The sequence below is a fragment of the Trichechus manatus genome, unplaced genomic scaffold (genome assembly GCF_000243295.1).
Source record: "Trichechus manatus latirostris isolate Lorelei unplaced genomic scaffold, TriManLat1.0 scaffold00009, whole genome shotgun sequence".
NCBI classification, from domain to species: Eukaryota; Metazoa; Chordata; class Mammalia; order Sirenia; family Trichechidae; genus Trichechus; species Trichechus manatus.
In genome coordinates, this window is record NW_004443945.1 from 20,518,336 (window position 1) to 20,542,178 (window position 23,843).

The 23,843-nt window shown below is 36.1% G+C and overlaps 1 protein-coding gene across 5 annotated transcripts in view; it reads right to left on the reverse strand.

The window, feature by feature from the left end:
- The window catches only part of MTDH (metadherin), a 62,816-nt gene that overhangs the window by 18,051 nt on the left and 20,922 nt on the right, over positions 1-23,843 (reverse strand). Inside the window, exons 2-7 of one of the 5 annotated variants that reach the window (XM_023726052.1) lie at positions 19,852-19,953; positions 7,236-7,320; positions 6,374-6,550; positions 4,875-4,940; positions 3,314-3,550; positions 967-1,056 (exon numbers count right to left, since the gene is read on the reverse strand). In XM_023726052.1, coding sequence (XP_023581820.1) covers positions 967-1,056; positions 3,314-3,550; positions 4,875-4,940; positions 6,374-6,550; positions 7,236-7,320; positions 19,852-19,953 — 757 coding nt within the window. Of the gene's footprint in view, positions 1-966; positions 1,057-3,313; positions 3,551-4,874; positions 4,944-6,373; positions 6,551-7,235; positions 7,321-19,851; positions 19,954-23,843 lie in introns of all 5 variants that reach the window. The other 4 variants (XM_023726051.1, XM_004370751.3, XM_023726053.1 and 1 more) reach the window with 4 other exon arrangements.

The window sequence follows — 23,843 nt, forward strand, 5'->3', positions numbered from 1 at the left end:
GGCAGAGACACTAGTGACAAGAGCACCATGATCCTGAAGGGAAGGCCTTCCATGTGCATTTGTCTGCATGCAATGTACTTTCAGCTATGTCAGGCCACAGAATCTTCCTATTTTTCCCCTACAGAAAGGAACTCAGCCACCTGTAGATATGATTTTAAGTCCCCCACCCCCCTTTTAAAGCCTGCATCATTTTATATTATATACCGTATTTTTTCGAAAATAATGTGCCCACGCATATAACGCGTGGAAATGATGAAATCAGGTAAAACAGTTCTGACGTAGCGCGTCCATGCATATATACCTCACGTCTCATGGCATTTCCAGAAGTGAATTTTGACCCACTTCACCCATCCTCCTATATTACAGGTGAATCATATTGTTCTGTTAATTTTCTTTCATTCTGTTCATTTTATTTAATCTCCTGCTTATGTGTATAAAAAATAGTCCGAAAATGTAACTTTTCATCATAATTGTATAATAAAGGTATAAGTCATGGTCAAGAAGTCATGGATTGAGTTTGGTAGCCCCTGGTAATCGGAAAATAAACAATTGAAACTGTGTTTGTTTCTATTAATTTAAGTTGGTAATTACAGTGCACTAGCTTGACAGTTGACTGTGAAAACCTTATCAGATCATCTTAAGTGAAACCATTAGTTATGTTAGGTGAGTTTATTTCATAGTTTAATTATGTCTTCTTGGTGTCAATTGAAGTCGGCAACATGTGGAAAAAAAAATGGCATAACACCCTTACAAAAATAATGTGTGTCGTAGGAGCAGGGGGGTAGTTTATGCAGTTGGCCAAAAAAAAAAAAAGTATAATGCATGTGTTATTTGCAAAAAAATACGGTACCTACTATTTATGTTGAACAGTAGTACTTGATGCTAATTATTTTTCTAAATAGCAAGCACTAAAATTAATTTAAACAAATTTTTTGGTTAACTAAATGAAAGACTGTTTTCACATACCAGAAACAGCAGAGTTAAGTGTGAGAGATGCAAAAGAAGCAGAATTCTTTTCAGAGGTATTCATTCCCCTATCCACACTAGACCAAGCAGCTGTCAAAATAAAGAACGTCACTTGGAACCTTCAATTTGCAATGAAACTTGCAAGATACGTACAGATTTAAAACTATGATAATATTTAAAGATAACCTTAGAAATCAGAACCACTTAATAGCTACTATTTATTGAATGTCTACTGTATGCTGGGCCCCTTACACCAACCATTTCTAATCCTGTTAGGCAGTTTCAGAGCAGTTAAATGACTTGCTAATAGCTAGAAAGCAGATAAGCCACGACGGGAACAAGTCAATTTCCACTACATCAAGCTACCTTATTATCTACCATAATTAAGCAATTACTTTGGGCCAGGCACTGAACCTGGTACTTGATATTCATTATAATCAATCCTCACAACTTAAATGTGAGGTTCATTACAGGTTAAATAACAAGTCTAGCGTCCATAAAAGCTAGCATGCAAAAGAATAGGGATCCATATCTAATAAGTCTATCTCAACTAGTGCCCAAGTTCATTCCACCACACCACGCTACCTTCTCAACCTCTTCAAGAGATTTCTTTCTTCTATATGAGTATTTAAAGTTAACATTCAAGTTCATATACCCCCACATGAGACCAGTGACACCTATCTTTCTTCTCAGTGGCCCACTGCAAATCTAATTTAATATAGTTCCCTTTCAACTTCAACAAATGTTTCAATCTACCCTGGCATGAACTCTAATCTGCTGTTTAATTTTACCTGCAGCAACATTAAGTAAGTGTCATCTAATTTAAGCTTTTCTAGTGAAAATGAGGCTTGGAATTTAGGGAATACCTCTTTTTCCAAACAAATTTTGATATTCTTAAACAATTTTTGGACATGGCAGGGGAAGGAAGGGAGAGAAAGCTTAAGAGTAATATTAGTAAACGATCCAGAATTTGCTTCTTGTGCTTCTTGGTGACGTTAGTTAACAGGACTCTTTCTAAGCTTAAAAGTGATGGGAAAAGCAGTTTTATCTACTTAAACACTAAAAACTTCTTAGTGTCAGCTGCTCCCCCCAAGCTAAAAGAAATTAACTAAGAAAAAAAAAGTATCTGCAATAAACACAAGAGAAAAAAGTATATGTTTAATATACAAGGAATTATACCCCGAAAAGAAAAACAGTCACTAGACAAATGGACAAAGGACACAAATAGACAATTCATAAATGAAACAGAAATGACCAAGAAAAGTTGTGTGGAAAAAAAAGTTAACCAAAACATTTATGTATTTTTTTTTTCCCTATCAAATTAGAGATTTAAAAATATAAGAACGCCCAATCTTGGAAAGCGTACGATAAAATGGGAACTCAGTGACGGTGACAGTATAAATGAGAACTCTCAGAAAATACTCTGGCAATATGTAGTAACAGCATTACAAACATTCGTACTTCCTTTAACCCAATAATATCGCTCCCAAGAATCTAGCCTAAAGAAATAATCCCAAAACAAAGATACTCAATGCAACATTATTTGAGAAAGTAAAAATTATTTCTCCAACAACACAGGAATAGTTAAGTAAATTATGCTATGTTTACATAATACATATTATAGGTCATTAAATAGAAATATTTACAAAGAATAAGGAAAATTCTTATTTACAATGTTAAGTGGAAGAAAAAGGAACATAAAAATGAATATCCAATTTGGGTTTATGTTTTAAAAAAAAAAGCTAAAGCCCTATACAGAGGGAGAAAAACTCAAAGAAATATAAAAATAGTTATCTGTAGGTGGTGTCTAACAGTGTTTTTTCTCTTCTCTTTTTGTAGTTTCCCACACTGAACATAGATTTCTCTTCTATAACCAATTATAACACACACACACACAAATTAAGTTGCTTTTAACTTGATGGTCCTCAACAGGAAGAAGGTTCTCAACTACTGGTCTTTATCTTTAAAATCCAGAGGGAAAATTAAGTATAGATAGGAATTGCAGACTGTAAAATACTACATAAATGTAGCTGTAAACTGTATTTCAATTTACTATTTTTATTTAGATTCATCAACTGTTTTAAAATTAATCATAAAGTCTGCTCACACACTGCACTCATCACATGTGAGAGCATTCTGTAAAGAGTAAATAATGAACAAATGCTGTTATTTACTTATTTAGTTCCTACTTTGCTCCATGTGAAGGATTTAAGATGAGTTATTTACTATTATTTCTACATGGCATTCCTAATTTTTCCATTTATGGCTTTATTTTTCACTGCTGGAAGTTTTAAATGTACTGGATAAGTAATTTTAAACAAACTTAAAATTTTCAAACAGTTCTTACCAATGCCAGAAAATATTGAACGGTCACTCCAGCTCCTTCCCCAGTCTTTTCCATTCGCATTAACATCTCCAGTGTCTTGACCCCAAGCAGATGGCTCAGTTTTCCGCTTGCCTGCAGAAGCAGGTGAAACAGAGTTCCACTTCTCTTCACCTGTACTGATCTGGGAGGCGAGTTTCACAGACTTTTCATTCCAGCCTCCTCCATTTACAGTGAGGTTTTCATTCAGTCCTGAAGAAACTTAAAGAAAAAAAATAATAAAGATTAAAAACTGGTATGTGACTCATGGTTAAAACGAGGATATTTTTAAATTTCTGTGACTGCTTGGATTATATTTATCACTTATTTTTTTCCTACTGTCCTTTAAATAGTTTGCGTTTTAAAGAGAAAAACACAGAATTCCAAACATAATATGGTCACCATGGATGTCTTTTACATTATTTAAAAACAGGAGGTTTAAACTTATATACATACACTAACAATGTTTTCAACAGCAGAAATGACTTGCTTACAGGAAGTACAACAGAACAAACAGGGAAACAACACATACTCTAGAATATGCAGAATACTCACCCACTAAGAATATGAAGACTTCTCCTTAGTTACATGTTCTTTCCTTAAATATTATTTACCTACATTATGTATAAGGCAGTAATTCTCAAACTTGGCTGCACACTAAAATCACCTGAGAAACTTCTTAAAAATACAGACACTGGAGCCTCAGCCCAGATTAAATAAAATCAGAATCTCTGGGGTAGAGCCGAGGCATCAGTATGTATGTGTACACATGCATACATGTATGTGTATATGTGCACACACAGATGAACATAGGCGTGTCTGTGTACGTATAAGTACATGTTTCTTTTTATATATGCATGTGTTTTGTTTTTTAAGTTTCCTAGATAATTGTAATGTGTAGCCAGGATTGAGAACCACAGACATAAAGGAAGCTGACAGGGTCAAGAACAAGTCTGAAGATGAGAAGGTGCTTTTCCATTTCTGAATTTATACTTTAGTATAACACTCTTGTTTTCAGGTTAGGTATACCACTGTACTTAATTCAATCCTTATCACAAATGAGTAAATAAATTTTCTGTTTGTGAAGTACTGCATAACTTTAGTCTATTTATTATGAAACATTTGATATTTCCTTAGTGTAGGCAGTTTAAAAAGATTATAGGTACTAAGACTTTTTTCTTAACATATAGGGGTACATCTTTTATTCCACATATGCCTATATTAAGCCCAAGTCCAAAAAGACCCTTCTCTATTGGTTTAAGGAATATAAGCAAGAGCCAAAATTACATACAAACTATTACTGAAAAAAAAAAAAAAAAAAAAAAAAAACTAGAACATACCAAAGACTGTTAGAAAAGTGGCAATGATTTTTCTTTTTATCTACTTTCCAAAATCTCTGGACTGTGATTATGTTACTTTAGTAATTAAAATAGTTTTTAAACCCTTCTTCCCCTTCTGCATTATGTTCTCAAGTAAGGAAAGAGACATGTATGTAAGTTTCTATTTTGATGGGCCTTCAGTTTAAGTTATATGTAATTTCTCTCACCCTGAAGTGTAGAATCTCCTTTTCCAGACTTAAAGTTGCTAACTTGAGTATTTAGATGAGAATCACCTGCTTGAAATAGAAATAAAATGTATTTAATACTAAATAGGCCACTGTGCATATTAAATTAAATTAGGAGTAACATACAAATTAATTTTTACTTACTATCTATAATGAATTGCTCCTGCAAGTGCTAAATTATTACACTGGAAAAGAGTAAGTTTATCCGCGAGATAATTTATATGTTCTTAAGGAATTGAATTCTCTAGTTATCATATTCTTAGGTCAACTAAAATGCCAATAACGGACCTGACAGATGCCCAAGTATACATAGAGTCTACTGTTCTATAGTTGTTATCAAGATTCTTTAATGTAGAACCAGAGAATTGCATCTGTAATTGGATTCAACTTGGCCACCTCTCAGCAATACCAGCTGCCTTTTCAACAATCCTGGAAGCAAACACATCAGCTTAAGAACTTTGCCAGTATTTGGGACCAGGATTTAGGAAATATGGCAAGAGGTGAGAATACATGTTACAACACAAAAATACTATTTCTCTGATACTAAAAAGCACGATGATCACAATGTATCAAAACTAGTAATAATAACCAGCATGATATAGGACTGTGCTAGCAAGGAAGGCATGCACAAGACACTGAAAGAGGGTTACCAACAAAAATACTAAAGCACAGCTAATATGTAACAGTGAAAATGGATTAAGTAGAAGTCATTGTTGTACCATGGCAATAAATTCCACTAAGACATCAAGTAAAAAAGTAAAAGCAACAAGGCTAACAAAGTGGTCTGAAGACAACTGGGGGAGAGGCAATTAATAAAAAGGTGAAGGAAGATAAGTCAATGTCTTGAAACAAGTTGAACAGTACCACCCTGTAGATCGACCTCATCAAGGATAAAAATGATGGCAATGTAACAAGCTACCAAGTAGCCATCACTATTGGATAGTCTGAGTACTTCCAATACTCAGGAGAAAGAACATTAGCTCAATAATCTTTGAAGTTCCAGTTTAGCTTTATCAAACACCTTAGGGCGCTCTCAAAAAGTTGGGGTGATAAGGAATACGGATAAGACCTGCACCAACCTGAACATGCTTGTTTCATCTTGGAATGAAAGCACCCAACATGCAGAATGGTGATAAATAATTCCACTTAAATCTCTTATCCACTCTAAGAAATGCAGATGCAACAGAGTTGGGGAAAAGCAGCATACACGAGGAAAAGTGCCAACATCATTTTCTCATGTGACTCAAGGCAAAAAGGCAAATTTTAATTTGATAGGCCATTTATTAGGCAACATGTAACAAGTAACATTGCTGGTACTAGGTAAACCAATACATGGTTCACAATACTCTCATGAAGAAGGGTATATCTGCACAATGATGTAAGCAGTTCACAACAGTCAGATTTTGACGTAATGATATTTTGTACATCTGATTAAAAGGAAATTTGATTTGATGTATCATTCTTATGTTCCACTAATATACCTTTATTCTTCTTGGAACCAACAGGAAATGATGCAGTTGTAAGTTGCTCGGTGGTAACTGTGATGGTATTTTCTATCCCAGGGATAGTTGAATCCAATGAACCAGAATCAGTCAGCACCTTATCACGTTTACGCTGCTGTCGTTTCTCTCTGTGACTAATTTTAGTTTCCCAGGCTCCTGACGTAGCCCCAGAAAAAAAATGTTATTCAGTAAAGGGAGACAAAAAGTTGTAGCTTTGGGAGGGAAATGGGGTGGGGCACACAAAATATCATGATAAATTTAGATATTATGCTAAACTCCAAGAGTACTAATTATATTAATTTATCCTAAGAATTTATTCTACTCTCATTTTTTTGTTTAGGCAATAAACTGTCATTATTTACTATGGTAATTTTGTTAAATCTCTCTTCTGTGGTTTAGAAAGGTGATAGGTAAAAATTATCTTGCTGGGTAGAAATAGGAGAATGTTATATATAAAACTACTAATAAATAGGTTTATTAGGTAATGACAATAAATGGCTCAGGAATTTTATACACAGCCTTCTAGAGATGGTATATTTAAAACCGTATTTCTAGGAAACAAAGACAAGATAACTGTCTTTTCAATTGCCTAAGATATTGAGCTAGACCTCAAATTTTAAGGTGGTTCCCACTTCAGGAAAAGCACTACTGGATCCTTAAATCAGATAGCAAAAGTGTTTCCTAACAATGTTACAGATCTGTACATTAAAATTTGTAGTTATTAAAAAGAAGAGCTATAGATAACACGATTAAGTGAAACAAACGCAGCTTTTATATAATACACTTTGGTAAAAAAAAGAATTAAAATTTTTTTCTATAGTCTTTTCCCTTTCTCAAGTACCTTCATCAACTTCCTTTCCATCCTGGCGTGAACTGTTTTGCACTGCTTTAGCATCTGACTTTGATTTCTTCTTATTTTTCTTTGACTGAAAGTAAAATAGAATGTTACTTAATAATACTTCATCATGTTTTTGAAAAGATAGGCGTCAGTAAAATACATAATGAAATGTATGATGCTGACAACCAAAATAATTTAATAAGTTTGATTTTAAAAACTTAACATATATTAAATGGCAATAATAATATGAAGTTACCATTTACTGAGTGGTTACCCTGTGCTGAGTACATTCATTTTCTTATTTATTCCTTAAAAAAACTCGTTGGGGACCGTACCACTTCTATTTTAGAGATGAGGAAACAAAGACTTAGAGATATTAAGTAGGCTATACTAAGTCACATTAAGTTAGTAAATGGTAGAAACTGGAATGGTAGTAAATTAGAAACTAGGTCATCCTGGTTCCAAAGTCTATGCCCTTAGCCATCACGCTATCTTAACTTACATCCTAAATAATAATACGGTGCTTTCAGAACAACAAAATTGATTTTCTCATTACTGATTTTTTGGATTTGCATAAAGCAGACTGTTGGCACATCCTTTGTATAACAAATTAATGAGTCAATTGTACAAGTAGGTAACATTTTGTCAGTTTCAAAGCAATGTGAAAATACCTATGATTTGCATGCAGTACTGTTTAATAATTCAGTAAAAATAAACTACTCACACGCACACAAGATACAAGCATTTTGGAATGGCCTTCCAATTCCCTCTGCTAAATTATATTCTTTTCTCCTTTCAATAGCTCACTAAAAACTTTACCAAGCTTTCTATATTTAGATAAGTGCCTAAGAAGAAAATAATTAACGTTCATAAAATAGTGTTTTCATATATACTTTGTAGTCATCCATCTAATTATTTGTTGAGATCAGCTATGTGTTATTGTCCACTACCATAAAATTAAGTTTACAATCAGAGATTGTACCTTGATTATAAGCTTTTTTATAAGCTTCTAAAGAGTAAGCACTAAATGACAGCTAATTGCTTTTCCTGTCAATAAACAACTCTCAAATATTTTGATGTGGCATGACCTCCTAAAGGCCATCAAACATTGTCTGAAAATGGGAGTATATGAAAAACTATTTTTGAAAGTTTTTTTCCTGTCTCATAATTAACTTGCATACTTGTTTCTTTCCATGTTTTCATTATCATTAACATGTATCATGTTTAATATACTGCTGTATCCCATTTACCAAATTAGGCTCATATCCTTTTCTTTTAAATTGAGATATCATCCACGTACCACAATATGTATCCTCTTGAAGTATACTGTGTAGTTCAGTGGTTTTTAGCATATTCAAAGTTGCTGAAGTATCATCACTATCTATTTCCAGAACATTTGCATCATCCCAAAATGAAACACCCTACCCATTAGTACTCACTCCCCATTCTTCCTCCTCACAGGCAACCACTAATCTACTTTCTGTCTCTACTCTTCTGTCTCTGTCTCTATCATATCCACTCTTCAGTAAAGATAATACATTAAGCATTTCTCATTTACAGTCTAGTGCAGGGGTCAAACTATTTCTGTAAAGAACAAGACAGTAAATATATTAGGCTTTTGTGGGCCATGTAGTCTCTGTTGCAACCACACAAGTGTCTCTAGTGTGTAGACAATATATAAATGAAAGGGTGTGACTGTTCCAAAAAATGTAGTTTACAAAAACAGATGTCTGGGTAGATCTGGGCCAGATTTGGCTGGCCTTAATGTGCCAACCCCTGGTCTAGAGCAGTGCTGTCCCATAGAAATATAATGCAACCCACAGATGTAATTTAAAATTTTCTAACAGACACATTAAAAGAATTAAAAGAAATGGGTGACATTAATTTTAATAACATATTTAACCCAACATATCCAAAATATTATCATTTTAACATGTAATCAATGTAAATAATTATTAAAATATTAAAAAAATGTAAACTATGTCTTCAAAATTTGGTGTGTATTTTACACTTAACAGCAATCTCAATTTGGACTAGCTACATTTCAAGCGGTCAATAGCCACATGTGGCATGCAGCTACCATACTGGATAGTGCTGGTCTTCCAGGAACTAACTAAAGGGGTAATTTAATGTGGGTACTTTACATTAGTGCTTTAAAAGCTATCACATACAAATTTTGTTTGATAAATTAAAACCCATCATTTTCTGTTCCAATGCCCCTCTCCTCTCTTCTCCAGATGGGCAAGTGAATGAACTTTTTATTCCCAAAACTTTGAGATGGGAGCACATATTTGGTTTGACTGGTTAAAAACAAAATTGGGAATAGGAAAATGGCCCGAAAGAGATTTGTTAATGAACTAACTACAGAATGTCAGTGACTATTATTCCATTAATGGTAGGGAAAAGTCTTTTCTAAATGCTTACTAAATCATGACATCAATTTTTCAACGTCATCCTCCAATTATGCAAAGGTTTTTGTGGAAATTCAAGCAATAAAATTTAATCTTCTTCACATCAATCCTTTGTTCTTGCAATCAAATCAGAAGTTTTTATAATTTTTTTCCTATTTTTAACAAAAGGATCCACTAAAATGTCTTTATGGATTTTTAAATTGGTTGTATAGCGCTATTACATAGCTCTAAAATACTCACTTAATTCTCAAAATAATCCTATAAGGTAATGCTATTATCTCCACTTTACAGATAAGAAAACAGAGGCATATTGATTAACTAACCCCAGGATCACATGTGCAGTCAGGGTAGGAGCTAGGATTTTGATTCCAAATAGTGCTCCAGACTCTGGGCTTCTAACCATTATGCTATTTTCTGTCAGAAACTGCTTCCAAACTGTTAAACTGTACAGACATGAGAATTTTTATGAGTAATACACAAACCATTTTTAGTAACAAAATCACACAATGAAGTAATTTTTTTCAGAATACTCTCTTCACTGCAAAGTTTTTTCAAAAATCCACTACTTTCTGACTCCTTGTTAAATTCCTTAACCTTAAATGGACAAATAAAGTAAAAATTTCCCCCCAAAGTATCTGCTAAGTAGGCAGCCGTCTGACATTACAAAAAAACAGGCGCATTTGGAATACTTGATTTTTATTAAGAGAAAAACGTGTGGCTCACTTTTTGGAAGTCGGTCAGTGCTACAGAAGTATTTTGCCACAAGATAATCAATGAATCCTTTTAGTAGACTACCACCTCGTCCTTACTACAGCATAGAAGTTTTGTCTTTCAATATGGAATCTGGCTTTATAAAGTCATCATAGTTCTCTAGAAATAAGGCAGTAAATGAATTTCACGCATGGTGTTATCTCTACAACAAAAATGTAACCTCATGATGATGATGTTGATACAGAATTTTTACTAGGAACAGCAGTGTCCACTCTGTCACTTTTTAGTTGTTGTGCCTGCATTATTATCTGCAAGTCCCTACTTTCATATTGCTCCACATTTTGACACTGTTCATTTTTCTCACTGTCTCAAACATAGACAAATTGGACATGGTTAAATGGGAAAGGATGGATAGTCCAAAGGACTACTAATTATATTTCTCTACCTTCTCTATACTAGCAGTTCTCAATCTTAATAACTTTGTAATACAATGTCAGGTTGAGGTTAATTAGGAAGTGTTGCAAATAAATCTTTTTAAAGTAGAAAAGTTTGTAACTGATCTCCCCTGCCTCTTTTTGTGTGTGGGGGGGGGGAGGGGGGAGCATAATTTAAACTAAGGAGCCCTGGTGGCTAACCTGAAAGGTCGGCAGTTTAAGCCCACCAGCCATTACACAGAAGAAACGTGGCAGCCTGCTTCCATAAAGATTTATAGCCTTGGAAACCCTATGGGGCAGTTCTACCCTGTCCTATAGGGTCGTTGAGTCGGAATCAACTCAATGGCAATGAGTTTGGTTTTTTTGGTTAATTTAAACTAGACTGAAAATTATTCCGCTTGCTACTGTTCTTCTGATACATTTTCCTGAGTGAAAGGAGTGGAAATGCAGGTACAGGAAATTCCCAACAACCTGTACTTTATCTCTATCCCCTTACCCTGTTTAATTCTTTTCCTCCACGGTATTTATCATCACCTGACAGAGAATGTATTTTTTAAATTTTTTGGAAAGTTGTTTCCCCCCATCAAGCTTCGTGAGAGTACGGACTCTTGTTTTATCAACTGTTGTATTTCTAGAACCTAGAATAGTACCTTGCACACAGAAGGTATTCAACAATATTTGGTCAATCAAGGAAAGAATCTAAAACTAGGCTGCCCAACTCTCCCTCTGCCACTACCCCCCATTAAAATTCTGAGCTACCATATTTGTATACTTGATCCACGATCCAAGTCACTAAATTATTTAAATGTTTGGTGTGAGCTCACAAGCCATGGTACACTGCACATGCAGCAGCAGCATGGCTATCAACTCACAATCTTAAAAAGTTTACAAGAAATCTTTCATAACAACTTTTATCTAGCCCTGAACATTCATTCCCAGATATGGTTCTTACATTTCCAATACACTAATTAATTCCGCTTTGTGACCCCATTCTCTTGACAACTTTAGCATGTTTAAAACCAAATCTACCATCTCGCTGTGTTTCAATCCCTTCCCTGGTACAGTGAAATAAGTGTGGTACAGAAAAAACAAGGGACTGGGGTAGAAATCCTGGTTCTGGTCTCAGTTCTGTTACTTGTTAGCAGTTTAAACAGAGAAGCCTGGGGTGGAAATGAGGTTTCCTTGGTAACACATAATTCTCTCTCAAAGAAAACTGTTTTGTTTACCTTAAAAGTGACCTTGAAAACTAATTCTAAGAAACCACAAAGCTACAAACGCTGTAGCACCAAGAGGTCAAAGGTCCAAGACACAGAGAACTAGACTGTGTCAAACCACTCTGGATAATGACACATTTTAACAAATGAAAACAACTGTAACAATTTAAACCAGGGATTGGCAAAAAAAGGGGCTTGATACTAAACATTTTAGGCTTTACAGGCCGTGAAGTTTCTGTCGCAGTGACTCAACTCTGGTGCTCTAGCACAAAAGCAGCTGTAGACAATATACAAATGAATGAGCATGGCTGTGTTCTAGTAAAACTTTATTTTCACAAAACCAGGCGGAGAGCCAGATTTAGTATGCAGGTCTTAGTCTGCCAACCCCTAGTTTTAAACTATAATTTCTAAGATGTATATTATGTAAGTTAAAACATGAATGTATATAAGCTCTCTGGGAATGCAGGTATTCTCTGTTTTGCTAAGGACTGCTCTGGCTTATGCTTGCTTTAATCTGTACTGCTTTTGAATTATTTTATCCTTCACCTTCTAAACACTGATCACCCACAGAGCAGCAGTTCTCAGGATCCTTTCATACTCTTAAAATGTATCGAGGACTTCAAAGAACCTCTGTTTATGTGGATTATATATATTGATATTTACCATATTCTAAATTTAAACTGAGAAATTAAATATGTATTACTTTATCTCACAATAATATTATCTATTAATATTTAATAACTATACCTATATAACTATTTTTTCCAAAACAAAAAAAGTTTAGTGAGAAAAGTGGCATGTTTTACATTTTGCAAATACCTTTTATGACTGGCTTAATAAAAGACAGCTGGATCTGCATACCTGTTTTTGCATTCAATCTATTATGAAAAGTTGTTTTGATTGAAACATATGAAGAAAATCTGATTTCATATAGACGTAACTGGAAAAGGGAGGAATATTTTAATAGGAAAAGGACCCCCGATGGTGCAGTGGTTAAGCGCTCGGCTGCCAACTGAAAGGTATGCAATGCGAACCCATCAGTGGCTCCGCAGGAGAAAAGACCTGGCGATCTGCTCCCATAAAGACTACAGCCTTGACCATTACTGAACATTGTAACCAAAGATTCTACAGAAGAATTGTGATCAAAAGGAGGAAATGCAGAACAGAATTTCAATTTCTCATGGCATTCAGACTTTCTAGAGCCATGGGGGCTGGATGAACCCATGAAACTACTGCCTTGAGATAATCTTTAAAACTCAAACCAAAAATATCCCTTGAAGTGTTCTTTAAACCAAACAACAGTTTTGCTTAACTAGTAAAGAATGTCTGCCTTGAGCACTTTGCTCTTTTAAGAACCATCCAAATGGGATCAAGCTGACAAGAACAACTCAAAAGATTAAATTAGGAATCTTAGAGAGTTTATGTTAATGGAGGAGGAACAACTCAAAAAAGGAGGGTCAGAATGGCTACACAACTCGAAGAACGTCATCAATGTCACTGAATTGCACATGTAGAGAACAGCTGAATTGGTGTATGTTTCACTGTGTATATTCTCAAAAACAAAATAAATTAAAAAAATTAAATATGTGTGCTTCCTTGTTAACCCATTAAATTAGTGTTTTCCAAACTAAAAAACAAAAGATTATAGCCTTGGAAACCCTACGGGGCAGTTCTACTCTGTCCTGTAGGGTCGCAATGAGTCAGAATCGATTTTACAGAAATGGGTTTGATTATTTTAACAGTATTTTTAGATAATTGTGGCTATTCTTCTTTGACACAATATACCAGAGATTAGTGGTTGTCAGGGCCTAGGGTTGAGGGAGGGAAAAGAAAACATGGGGAGACGGAGTGTGACTGCTAATGAGCATGAAACTTCTTTTTGGGGTCAGGGAAATGTTCTAAAATTATACATTTTGTGGTGATGGCTGTACAACTCTGTACATATACTAAAATCATACACTTAAATGAATTTCACCTCAAAATAAAGCTGTTTAACAACAACAACAAAAAAATCAATGTTGCTGGAGCTTAGAGGAGGGTAAGAGATAAAAGATGAGACTACAGCCATAGACAAGGCCTGTTAGGTCATGTTAAAAGTTCTAGAGTGTTCCCTAAGAGCATATGAAAGGCTTTAGACTGAGGGAAAAAAATATTAAACCAAAACACATCAAGTGGTAGTTTCTTAAACTTAGTTGCAATGTGGAATCTGAAACTGTGTCAATGAACCTTTTGTACTCTATTACATTAAAATACATTGGTCTAAATCTTGCACTGTGAATTGATCTTTTACTCTTGCATAATTTTGTAAAACACAAGCACTGGTCACTCAGAAATTCAGAAAACATTGCTTCACTGAGTTACACAGTTCTTCCAAGTGTTAACACATTTCATTATACAATATTAAAAAAAATCACGTTAATATAACAACTGATCTCATCAGAAATTAGTTAAGTACTGGGAAGTTGTCAAGCTCATGGTAGAGACATAAATTTTCCAAAATTCTAATTTTCATTTGGCAACAAACCATTTTATCATTTGCAACAAACACTGTCAGTTGTTTTCTTTGAAGTGACAGGATCATTTTGGTTATTTCTGAGAAAAATGTCTGCAAATACCCAAGTGAATGATTGCGGTTTGTTCTTTTAAGTAAAAATGAGGGTAACATGAAATAAGTAGGTAGTTCAGCTTGCAACTCAATCACATTAGTGTTTTTCCTCAAGACAATCATTGTTATTCAGTAAACAGCATTACTTTATGCATACTTCCCATTTCATCACACAGAATGTTTAAAAAGCATATATTCAAAGATTGATATTTAACAAAATTAGTAATTTTTATTTTTACTGCTTCATCAAGGACACTTGATGCTAGTGAAACCATCACTGAAAATCTGAATGGCAGTGAAGAATATAATTACTACTAGTAGTTTTGTGCCACTGCCTTAACTTGTGCTAAGGCACCAGTAGTTTGGTCCACTATTACTTCTGCACCATTAGTGCAAACATCAACACAGTGCAAAAGGCAAATAATGTCATAATTATTATTATTTATTGTGCTTTAAGTGAAAGTTTACAGTTCAAGTCCGTTTCTCATACAAAAATTCATACACATTGCTATGTGATCCTAGCTGCTCTCCCTATAATGTGACAGCACACTCCTCCTTTCCATCCCAGATTTCCTGTGTCCATTCAACCAGCTCTTGTCCCTTTTTACCTTCTCATCTTGCCTGCAGACAGGAGCTGCCCATTTAGTCTCATGTATCTACTTCAGCTAAGAAGCACTATTTTCACGAATATCATTTTATGTCCCACAGTCCAGTCTAATCTTTGCCTGAGGAGTTGGCTTCGGGAATGGTTTCAGTTCTGGGCTAACAGAGAGTCCGGGGGCCATGCCTTCTGGGGTCCCTCCAGTCTCAGTCAGACCATTAAGTCTGGTCTTTTTAATAGAATTTGAGTTCTGTACCTCACTTTTCTCCTGCTACATCAGGGACTCTCTGTTGTGTTCCCTGTCAGGGCGGTCACTGGTGGTAACTAGGCACCATCTAGTTCTTCTGGTCTCAGGCTGATGAAGTCTCTGTTTTATGTGGCCCTTTCCGTGTCTTTGGCTAATACTTTCCTTGTGTCTTTGGTGTTCTTCATTCTCCTATACTCCAGGTGGGTTGGGACCAATTGATATATCTCAGATGGCCGCTCGCTAGCTTTTATGATCTTGTTTACTCTTTCGATTGTTCTTCTATAGTGTCTTAATTAGTTTTTGTGTCTAAAATAGTTTTGCTCTCAGGGACCCACTTCCCAGAGGTTCACAGACCACACTTAACTGCTACCTTAGATAAATTGAGGGAACATTATTTACTAGCTATGTGATCTTGGGCAACTCACTAAACTCTTTTTATTGAACTGTATAAAGGGAAAAAATTTATTATTTCTCCCAGAGTTATTGATCAGGATTAAGAGATATGAAAATATTTTGTACATTGTATAGCATCATAAAAATATAAGGGGTTATCAGTACTTTCAACTAGCAGTTTATTAGTACTTTTAACTACTACAATAGTCAACTATGCTGGCACACCACTGACTTCATTCTGAACAGCCTGATGGTGACCAAGTTTTATACATTTTTGCTTTTGTTATTTCTCTTATTAACAACATTAATACTTCTACCTTAATAACATTAATACTTCTACCTTAATTCTGATTCATACTATTATAGAGGCAAGATGGATCTATTAAGAATAAATGTTGCTGCTAGCTTAACAAATCTAAGTTTTATCATAACCTCACCCAATCCTGACCAGTCTAACTGGTCTAGGCCTTTCCTTCAAATATGTCTGAATATGTTAATTTGTTTCATCTGAATAATGTGACTGTGTTCAACTGTTTCTCTCTCCTGTTTCTCTAACTGAAATCCCACACCCACAGTTAATAGTCTAAACAAGTCAATCTTTCCTGACTACCCAGGTAGGATAATCTTTCTCCTCTGACTATCTAGTGCTTAATGCCTTATGTTACTATTCATCTTCTCTCGTGCCTGTCTTTCCTTAACTAGATTAATCTCTAGGAGGGCAAGTACATCTTATATTTCTTTATTCCTTTCACCATATATTAGCACAATGCATTCAGCCTGGCTAATGGTACTAAGCGCACTTTACTAGAGAGTAGCATCAATGAGGCACTGAACTGCATATTCAAATAAAGGTTTAGAAAACTATGGTAATTTAACTTGCTTTATACACCTAAGATCTATGGCTTTTGTAAAAAAGTTTCTATCAATGAGGCTTACTCAAGTAACAAGGCAAGGAACCCAATATCCTAGCTTACAGTGTGATTACTCTATAAGCAAAAAATCATACTTTTCCAAGTGCCCAAGACGTGGCTTTGAGATGAAAACAAAGATATGATAATGTATACTGAGGTGCATAAGTAGATCTAAGATATGACTGCTTATAAAAGAAGATAGTAATGTTATTGTTGTTGTCAGGTGCCATCAAGCCAGTTCCAACTCATAGCAACCCTATAGGACACAGCAGAACTGCCCCATAGGGTTTCCAAGGAGCAGCTGGTGGATTTGAACTGCTGACCTTTTGGTTACAAGCTGAGCTCTTAACTGCTATGCCACCAGGGCTCCAAGATATGACTGCTTATAAAGGATGATAGTAATAAGAAATCTAAAAAACACCACATATTTGAAATACACACAGTTGTAACAGTATAAACAATTAACCAAAATGAGTTACTTGGGCTGAACTGATTTAAAAAGTATAAATTCAAGACGGAGGACAGCTAAAAAAAACACCAGCCATGAGTTATGGAATTTATTATTATGCAGAGTATAGTAATAAAAAACCAAATAGGCAACAAACCAAAGGTAAGAAGCTTTGTACTGAAAAAGCAACAGCAACTGAAGGAAGCGGCATTGCTGAGTAATAAAAAGACCATGGGCTTTCGTGATGGAATAAGCTGGTTCAAATCCTAGTTCAGAAACTGTATGACATGAGTGAAACCGTAAAATCCCTCTAAGCTTCGGAGTCCTTATCTGTAAAATGGGGCTCTTATTGTATGCCTGGCAGAGTTTTTAAGAGGATTAGAAATAATCTAGGGCAGTCAAAGGCACAGACTTTGAAATCAGATGGATCTGATCAGAACCAAATATAATTTTTATAGCTTAGGTAACTTACTTAAGCCTCAGGTTTCTCATCTGTAAGATGGGTATAATACCACCTTCTCAGAGCTTTTGTAAGGATAAATCAAATATCTATAAATATTCTATAAAGTCATAAAAGTACACTTAGCATTTACCAAAACAAAAAAAATAAATAAAAACAAAACCCATCAAACGGAACTGCCTCAAGTTGATTCTGACTCATAGTGACACTAATGGGGGCAGTTTTACCTGCCCCATTAGGTTTCCAAGGCTGTAATTTTTATAGAAGTAGACTACCACATCTTTCTCCCGCAGAGCAGCTGGTGGGTTCGAACTACCACACTTTCCGTTAGCAACCAAGCACTTTAACGACTGCGCCATTATGCTCAATAAGCTGTCCCTACTATATACATGTAAATATAGTCATAAAAATATACATACCTCACCTTGCACAATGCAATATTACAGATACTTAATAAATGTCAGAGGGAGCCCTGGTGGTGCAGTGGTTACAAGCTCGGCTGCTAACCAAAAGGTTGGCAGTTGGAATCCACCAGCTGCTTCTAGGAAACGCTATGGGGTAGTTCTTCTCTGTCCTGTAGTATCACTATGGGTTGGAATTGACTTGATGGCAAAAGGTTTGGTTTTGGGTTTTTTGTCTTGTTTTGTTTTGTTTTAATAAATGTCAACTATTACAATTATTTCCTACCATAAAAATTGCAGAATAATGATCATAAGCTTTAAATTGTGGTTTTATACCTTGATACCCTTATTATATATATAATTAATCAATTAGAGATTAATGATAGTTCATGAATTATTCCAAGTACAAATCTGTCATGATAATTCAGGGAATAGGAAGCATGAGTAAACATAAAATAGTCACTAATAAAGGGAAAGCCCAAGAACAAGGAAATACTAGGTGTGAGAAGTATAACTCTATAATATGCATGTAAACTACTCACCCTGTAAACTCACAATTCCTAAATTGTACACTTACTTGTTCATGCAAGTCATTTACTACTGATCTGCCAAAGGCAAAGTCAGACATAAATTTAATTCTTTTGCACAATTATTTTTTATTTCAAGCCATCGTACCTGCTGCTGTCTTGGCCCTAGACCAGTTTCACTGGGCTAAACCAAAACCAAACCCGTTGCTATCGAGTTGATTCTAACTCATAGTGACCCCAAAGGACAGAGCAGAACTGCCCCATAGGGTTTCCAAGGAGCAGCTGGTGGATTCGAACTGCTGACTTTTTGGTTAGCAGATAAGCACTTAACTACCGTATCACCAGGGCTACAGTGGGTGAACTGATATCATTAGTTCCTTCAAAGGTATTTTGAAATTAAAACCATCAAGAAACTGCAGCAACCATTTCACACTACTATTCTATTGGGACTGAAGATGTTCCACCCTGGTTCTTAGAAACTACTTAACACACCTTGGCACCCCTCCCTGCCAAAAGCAGTTATGTACAGGGTTAAAAAAAAATGAGGGGTAGGGGGAGAGAAAGTATTCAAAGTATGAAAGTGAATTCAATGAAAAGTCTTTCTCCCATAGTTGGAGGAACCACTGTTAATAGTTTCTTGGGCAATCTGACTTAATTCCAAACGGATTAAGTAAAAATGGGTTAATTCTAACACTGGCAACTGGAAAATTAATAAAATTAAAGGAATGTACCATTTATGGAGCATGATGAAGTCTTATTTGGAAACTTCAGAGTGCATATACAAACCTTTTAATAATGACCTGAGTATAGCACTTTCTTTTGTTCTAATATGCAGATGATTATGTCTTCATCACAACAGAAATCTATTTTAACAATACCACTGGAAAATTTGACAACTTTGCTAAGCTTTTTATGTCAGACAGAGGTGCACTATTAGCAAAGGTAACACAATTCTGTTTTCTAATAAGAGGTATTTACAAATCTGGAGACTTACTCATCCAAAAGATGTTCAAGTCATGATTAATGAATATTTAAATAGCATAGGAATTTTAAAATACTCAGTGATAAACGCTTCCTATTAAAATAAACTTACTTAAACTCTCACTACCCATCCATCTACTACACTAGATTACTGTTTTCACTTTTTCTTATAATAGGGTATCCGTACAAGTTTGTGAAACTGAAAAGCATCATTTTCATAACAAGTCACTCTCATTATTAAGGATCTTGCGTATTTCATATGCTCCCAAACTTACTTTTTCATTTTTCTTGTCTGGCTCTAATGGCTGCTTTGCTGACACATTTCGAGGAGTATGAACAACTTCATCCTCAGCCATTTCAACAGTCCGTCCATTTGGCTGTATATGCAAAAAAAAAAAGCATGTTATAAAATTGCTCAGCAGATTAAACCAAAGACTTTTACTCAGGCAACAGTATATACTACAATCAAATTCTACCCCCGACCCAAATTAAAAAGGCTTTTGTGCAGCAATGCTATCTAAGATTTGATGGATTACGGCCCCAAGTAACAGTATTTTGTAGTATTAATAATATAATGAACTTATACACAAAATTCTGTACCACAAATGTATTCTCTGATCTCACCCAGGTATCAGTCCTTCCAACAAAAAATACCAGAATGGAGACAGGAAAAGGTGAACTAAACTATATTTGCACTCTGACCACCAATTAGCCGTGTAATTGCAGAACATTTTACTCACTATTTATGAGCCTTATTTTGACATCTATAAAACAACAGGTTTGATCTACTCAACGGTTGGCAAACTATCTGTAAATGCCAGACAGTAAATATTTTAGGCTTTGCAGGCCATAGTCTCTGTTAACAACTACACAACTCTGCCACTGTAGCAAAAAAGCAGCTATAGATGATGCATAAACGAATAAGCATGGCTGCGTTCCAATAAAATTTTATTTACAAACACAGATGGAGGATCAGGTTTAGCCTATGGACCATAGTTTACTGACTGCTGTATTAGGTAATCTTTAATGTCCTCTCTAGTTCTATAATGCAATATTGTTCTGGGATTAAAAATCTTCACCAAACCAGTGTCACAACTAAAAAAGGCCTCAACTTCCCTCACATTCCTCAACTAACAGATAGTATTTAGAGGTGTTCATGAGTGGAATTAAGTCTATAATCCTCAACTCTGGATATTTAATCAGTATCACTCATGTTGTTGTTTTTTTCAATAAGCATTTCTGAACCTCATTACTAGAAATTTATGCAGATTCAGGAGTTTGATGAATGGGGCCCAGATATGTGCGTTCTAACATCTTCCTGCATCCCAGCACTTCTTTTCACTTGCCCAGTTCTTGCAGAACTAAAAAAATACTGCCTACTCAATACAGCAGAGATAACTCAACAAAACAATCTGAATGTTCAAAGTTCCTATAACTGACTTTTCCTGCATTTGTTAAAAATTAACAGAGATATGCAGTGCAGAAAAAAGAGACAGCTAATGGTAAACCTGAACTGAAATCCAGGTCTCACCCTTTGTTTGGTTTCCTTTCTACTGTGCTGCTGCACAACTTTACTGCTGCCCCTTCTAATCTCTTTCTCTGTATGTACGTACGCACGTATATATAAATATTTTTGCTGAACTCCAACTAGACATGCAATTTGATAAAATCAACTTACTAACAGAATAAAATATTTGACATGTGCAAACACCAAGAGAGTCACCACAACTACGGTTTTTCATTTATACCTCAATTCGCTTCATAAATAACTGTGCACTGAGGTAGGCCAAGATAGAGGAGTATTCAGATGCTTCTGGTGGACCCTCTTACAACCAAGACAAAACAAATGATTCAATTATATATGACAATCTGGGAGGCCTGAACATCAAAGGCAGAGTTGAGGAAACGGACTGAGTGGCAGGGGGAGGAAGCAGCGAGGAGGTGCCAGACCTGACCCGGCAAGAGCCTGGGCCCTTCAGGCCTGAGCCACTCGGGGGTGAGGCAGGCAAGTGGCTGTGCTTGGGAGGTGCACTTTCCGCACCAGGAGAAACCCAGCCGCTGAGAGTCTACATGGTCACCCAGAACCAGTGAGAACGAGCCCTTGATCCAGCGATACGTAACTGCATGTGGCCTACAGCGCAGATCAGAAACACCCCCCTTAGGGAAAAACCTCTCTCCCGTTTACCTCCCTGCTCCCTGCTTGCACTGGGTCCTGGACCGGCTTCAGCAAATGTCAAATCCCCAGGGCTGACAGCAGGATCTGTCACACGCCCGGAGCCATTCTCTCCGCCTTGGAGAGTGAACCAATTAACAAATGGGAAAAAATAAACTTCTGGCTCCCTTAAGCCAGTAACCCAGGGTAGGCACAGCTCCTTTGCCTAGGCGACATAAGGGATCCACGGACTTTGAGTGCCTTTCCCCTTGCACAGACTTGTGTGGGCTCATCTCAATAGCATAGGCCCTCATTACCGCAGTACAACAGGGTATATACTGGAAGTCTAACTTCAATTGTTTAGCTGTGAAGTGGCAGGTTCTTGACATTTGACACTGCTCTGCCTATTAAGCAGGGTCTTCACCTACCCACATCAGGGGCCTAAGGACTGGTGGCTCCACCCATGCCACTGAGCCACCTGCGTTAGGAGCCCATGAATAAGACATGCCCCCCAGTCCTTACAGCCAACAGCATTAGGTGCTCATAGTGTGGCTGCAAAACCCACCCACCTACACGCTCTAGGGAACAGGGACGTGCCTTCCTCCTGGACACTAGGGGGCGGCCGTCAGCCCCCTGCCTTGCTCAGAGTATGTCCCCCTGTTCCAGCCAGATGCCTGTGCCTACACCAATCACCCATGCCTGTCTAGGATTGTAAGTGAGAGCCTACACCACATACTTGGTGGCTATCTACCTGGGCATCTGAGCTAAATCCCTATAGGAGGAGTGGGCAGACTCCTGAGCTCACATACCTAGTAACTGATCTAACTACCTGGTGACAGGACATTAGAGCTTCAAAGGTGCCAATAATCAAACTAGCTCATATAAGCAGCTTATCTGGGCATATCAAAACAAAACAAGAAGCTGGGGCACAGTAAGCAAACATAAAATAAATAAATATAATCCAAAATAAAGAATCTAGAAATTTTCCAGAGGAGGAAAATTTCTTGGAATTACCAGAGGCAGAATACAAAAGATTAATACACAGAACTCTACAAGAAATTAGGAAGGAAAATAAGCAAAATGCAGAACATGCAATAGAAGAAATTAAAAAGATTAGAGAAAAGCATGACAAATTTAACAGGCTGCAAGATTCCACAGAGGGACAGCAACCCGAAATCCAGAAGATTAACAATAAAATTTCAGAATTAGACAACTCAATAGGAAGTTATAGGAGCAGAATTGAGACAACAGAAGTCAGAATTAGTGAGATTGAAGATAAAGCACTTGACACCAACTTATTTCAGGGAAAATCAAATAAAAGGATTTAAAAAAATGAAGAAACCCTAAGAATTATGTGGGACTCTATCAACAGGAATAACCTATGAGTGACTGGAGTACTAGAACCCCGGCGGGGGGAGGGGTGTGGAGGGAACATGGCGGTAACACAAAATACAGAGAGAATTGTTGAAGATTTGTTGGCAGAAAACTTCCCTGATATCATGAAAGATGACAAGATATCTATCCAAGATGCTCATTGAACCCCACATAAGGTAGATCCCAAAAGAAAGTCACCAAGACATATTATAATCAAACTTGCCAAAACCAAACACAGAGAATTTGAAGAGTGGCTAGGGATAAACGAAAAGTCATCTACAAAGGACAGTCAATGAGAATAAGCTCGGACTACTCAACAGAAACCATGCAGGCAAGAAGGCAATGGTATGACATATATAAAGCCTGGAAGGAAAAAAACTGCCAGCCAAGAAACTGTCTCTCAAATATGATAGTGAAATTAGGGCATTTCTAGATAAACAGAAGTTTAGGGAATTACAAGAAATACTAAAGAGAATCGTCTGGTTAGAAAATCAGCAACATCAGATATCAACTCAAGACTAGAACACAGGACAGAGCTACCAGATATCAACGCAGATAGGGAAGTCACAAAAGTAAATCAAAGCTAAAACACTGAAAATAGGGAAACAGATGTCAATATGTAAAAGATGACAATATTAAAAGAAAAAAGAGGGATTTAAAAAATGCAAACATAGACTTTGCATATGGAGAAGAAGTCAAGGCGATATAAAGAAATAAGAGACTGGTATAAACTTAGAAAAA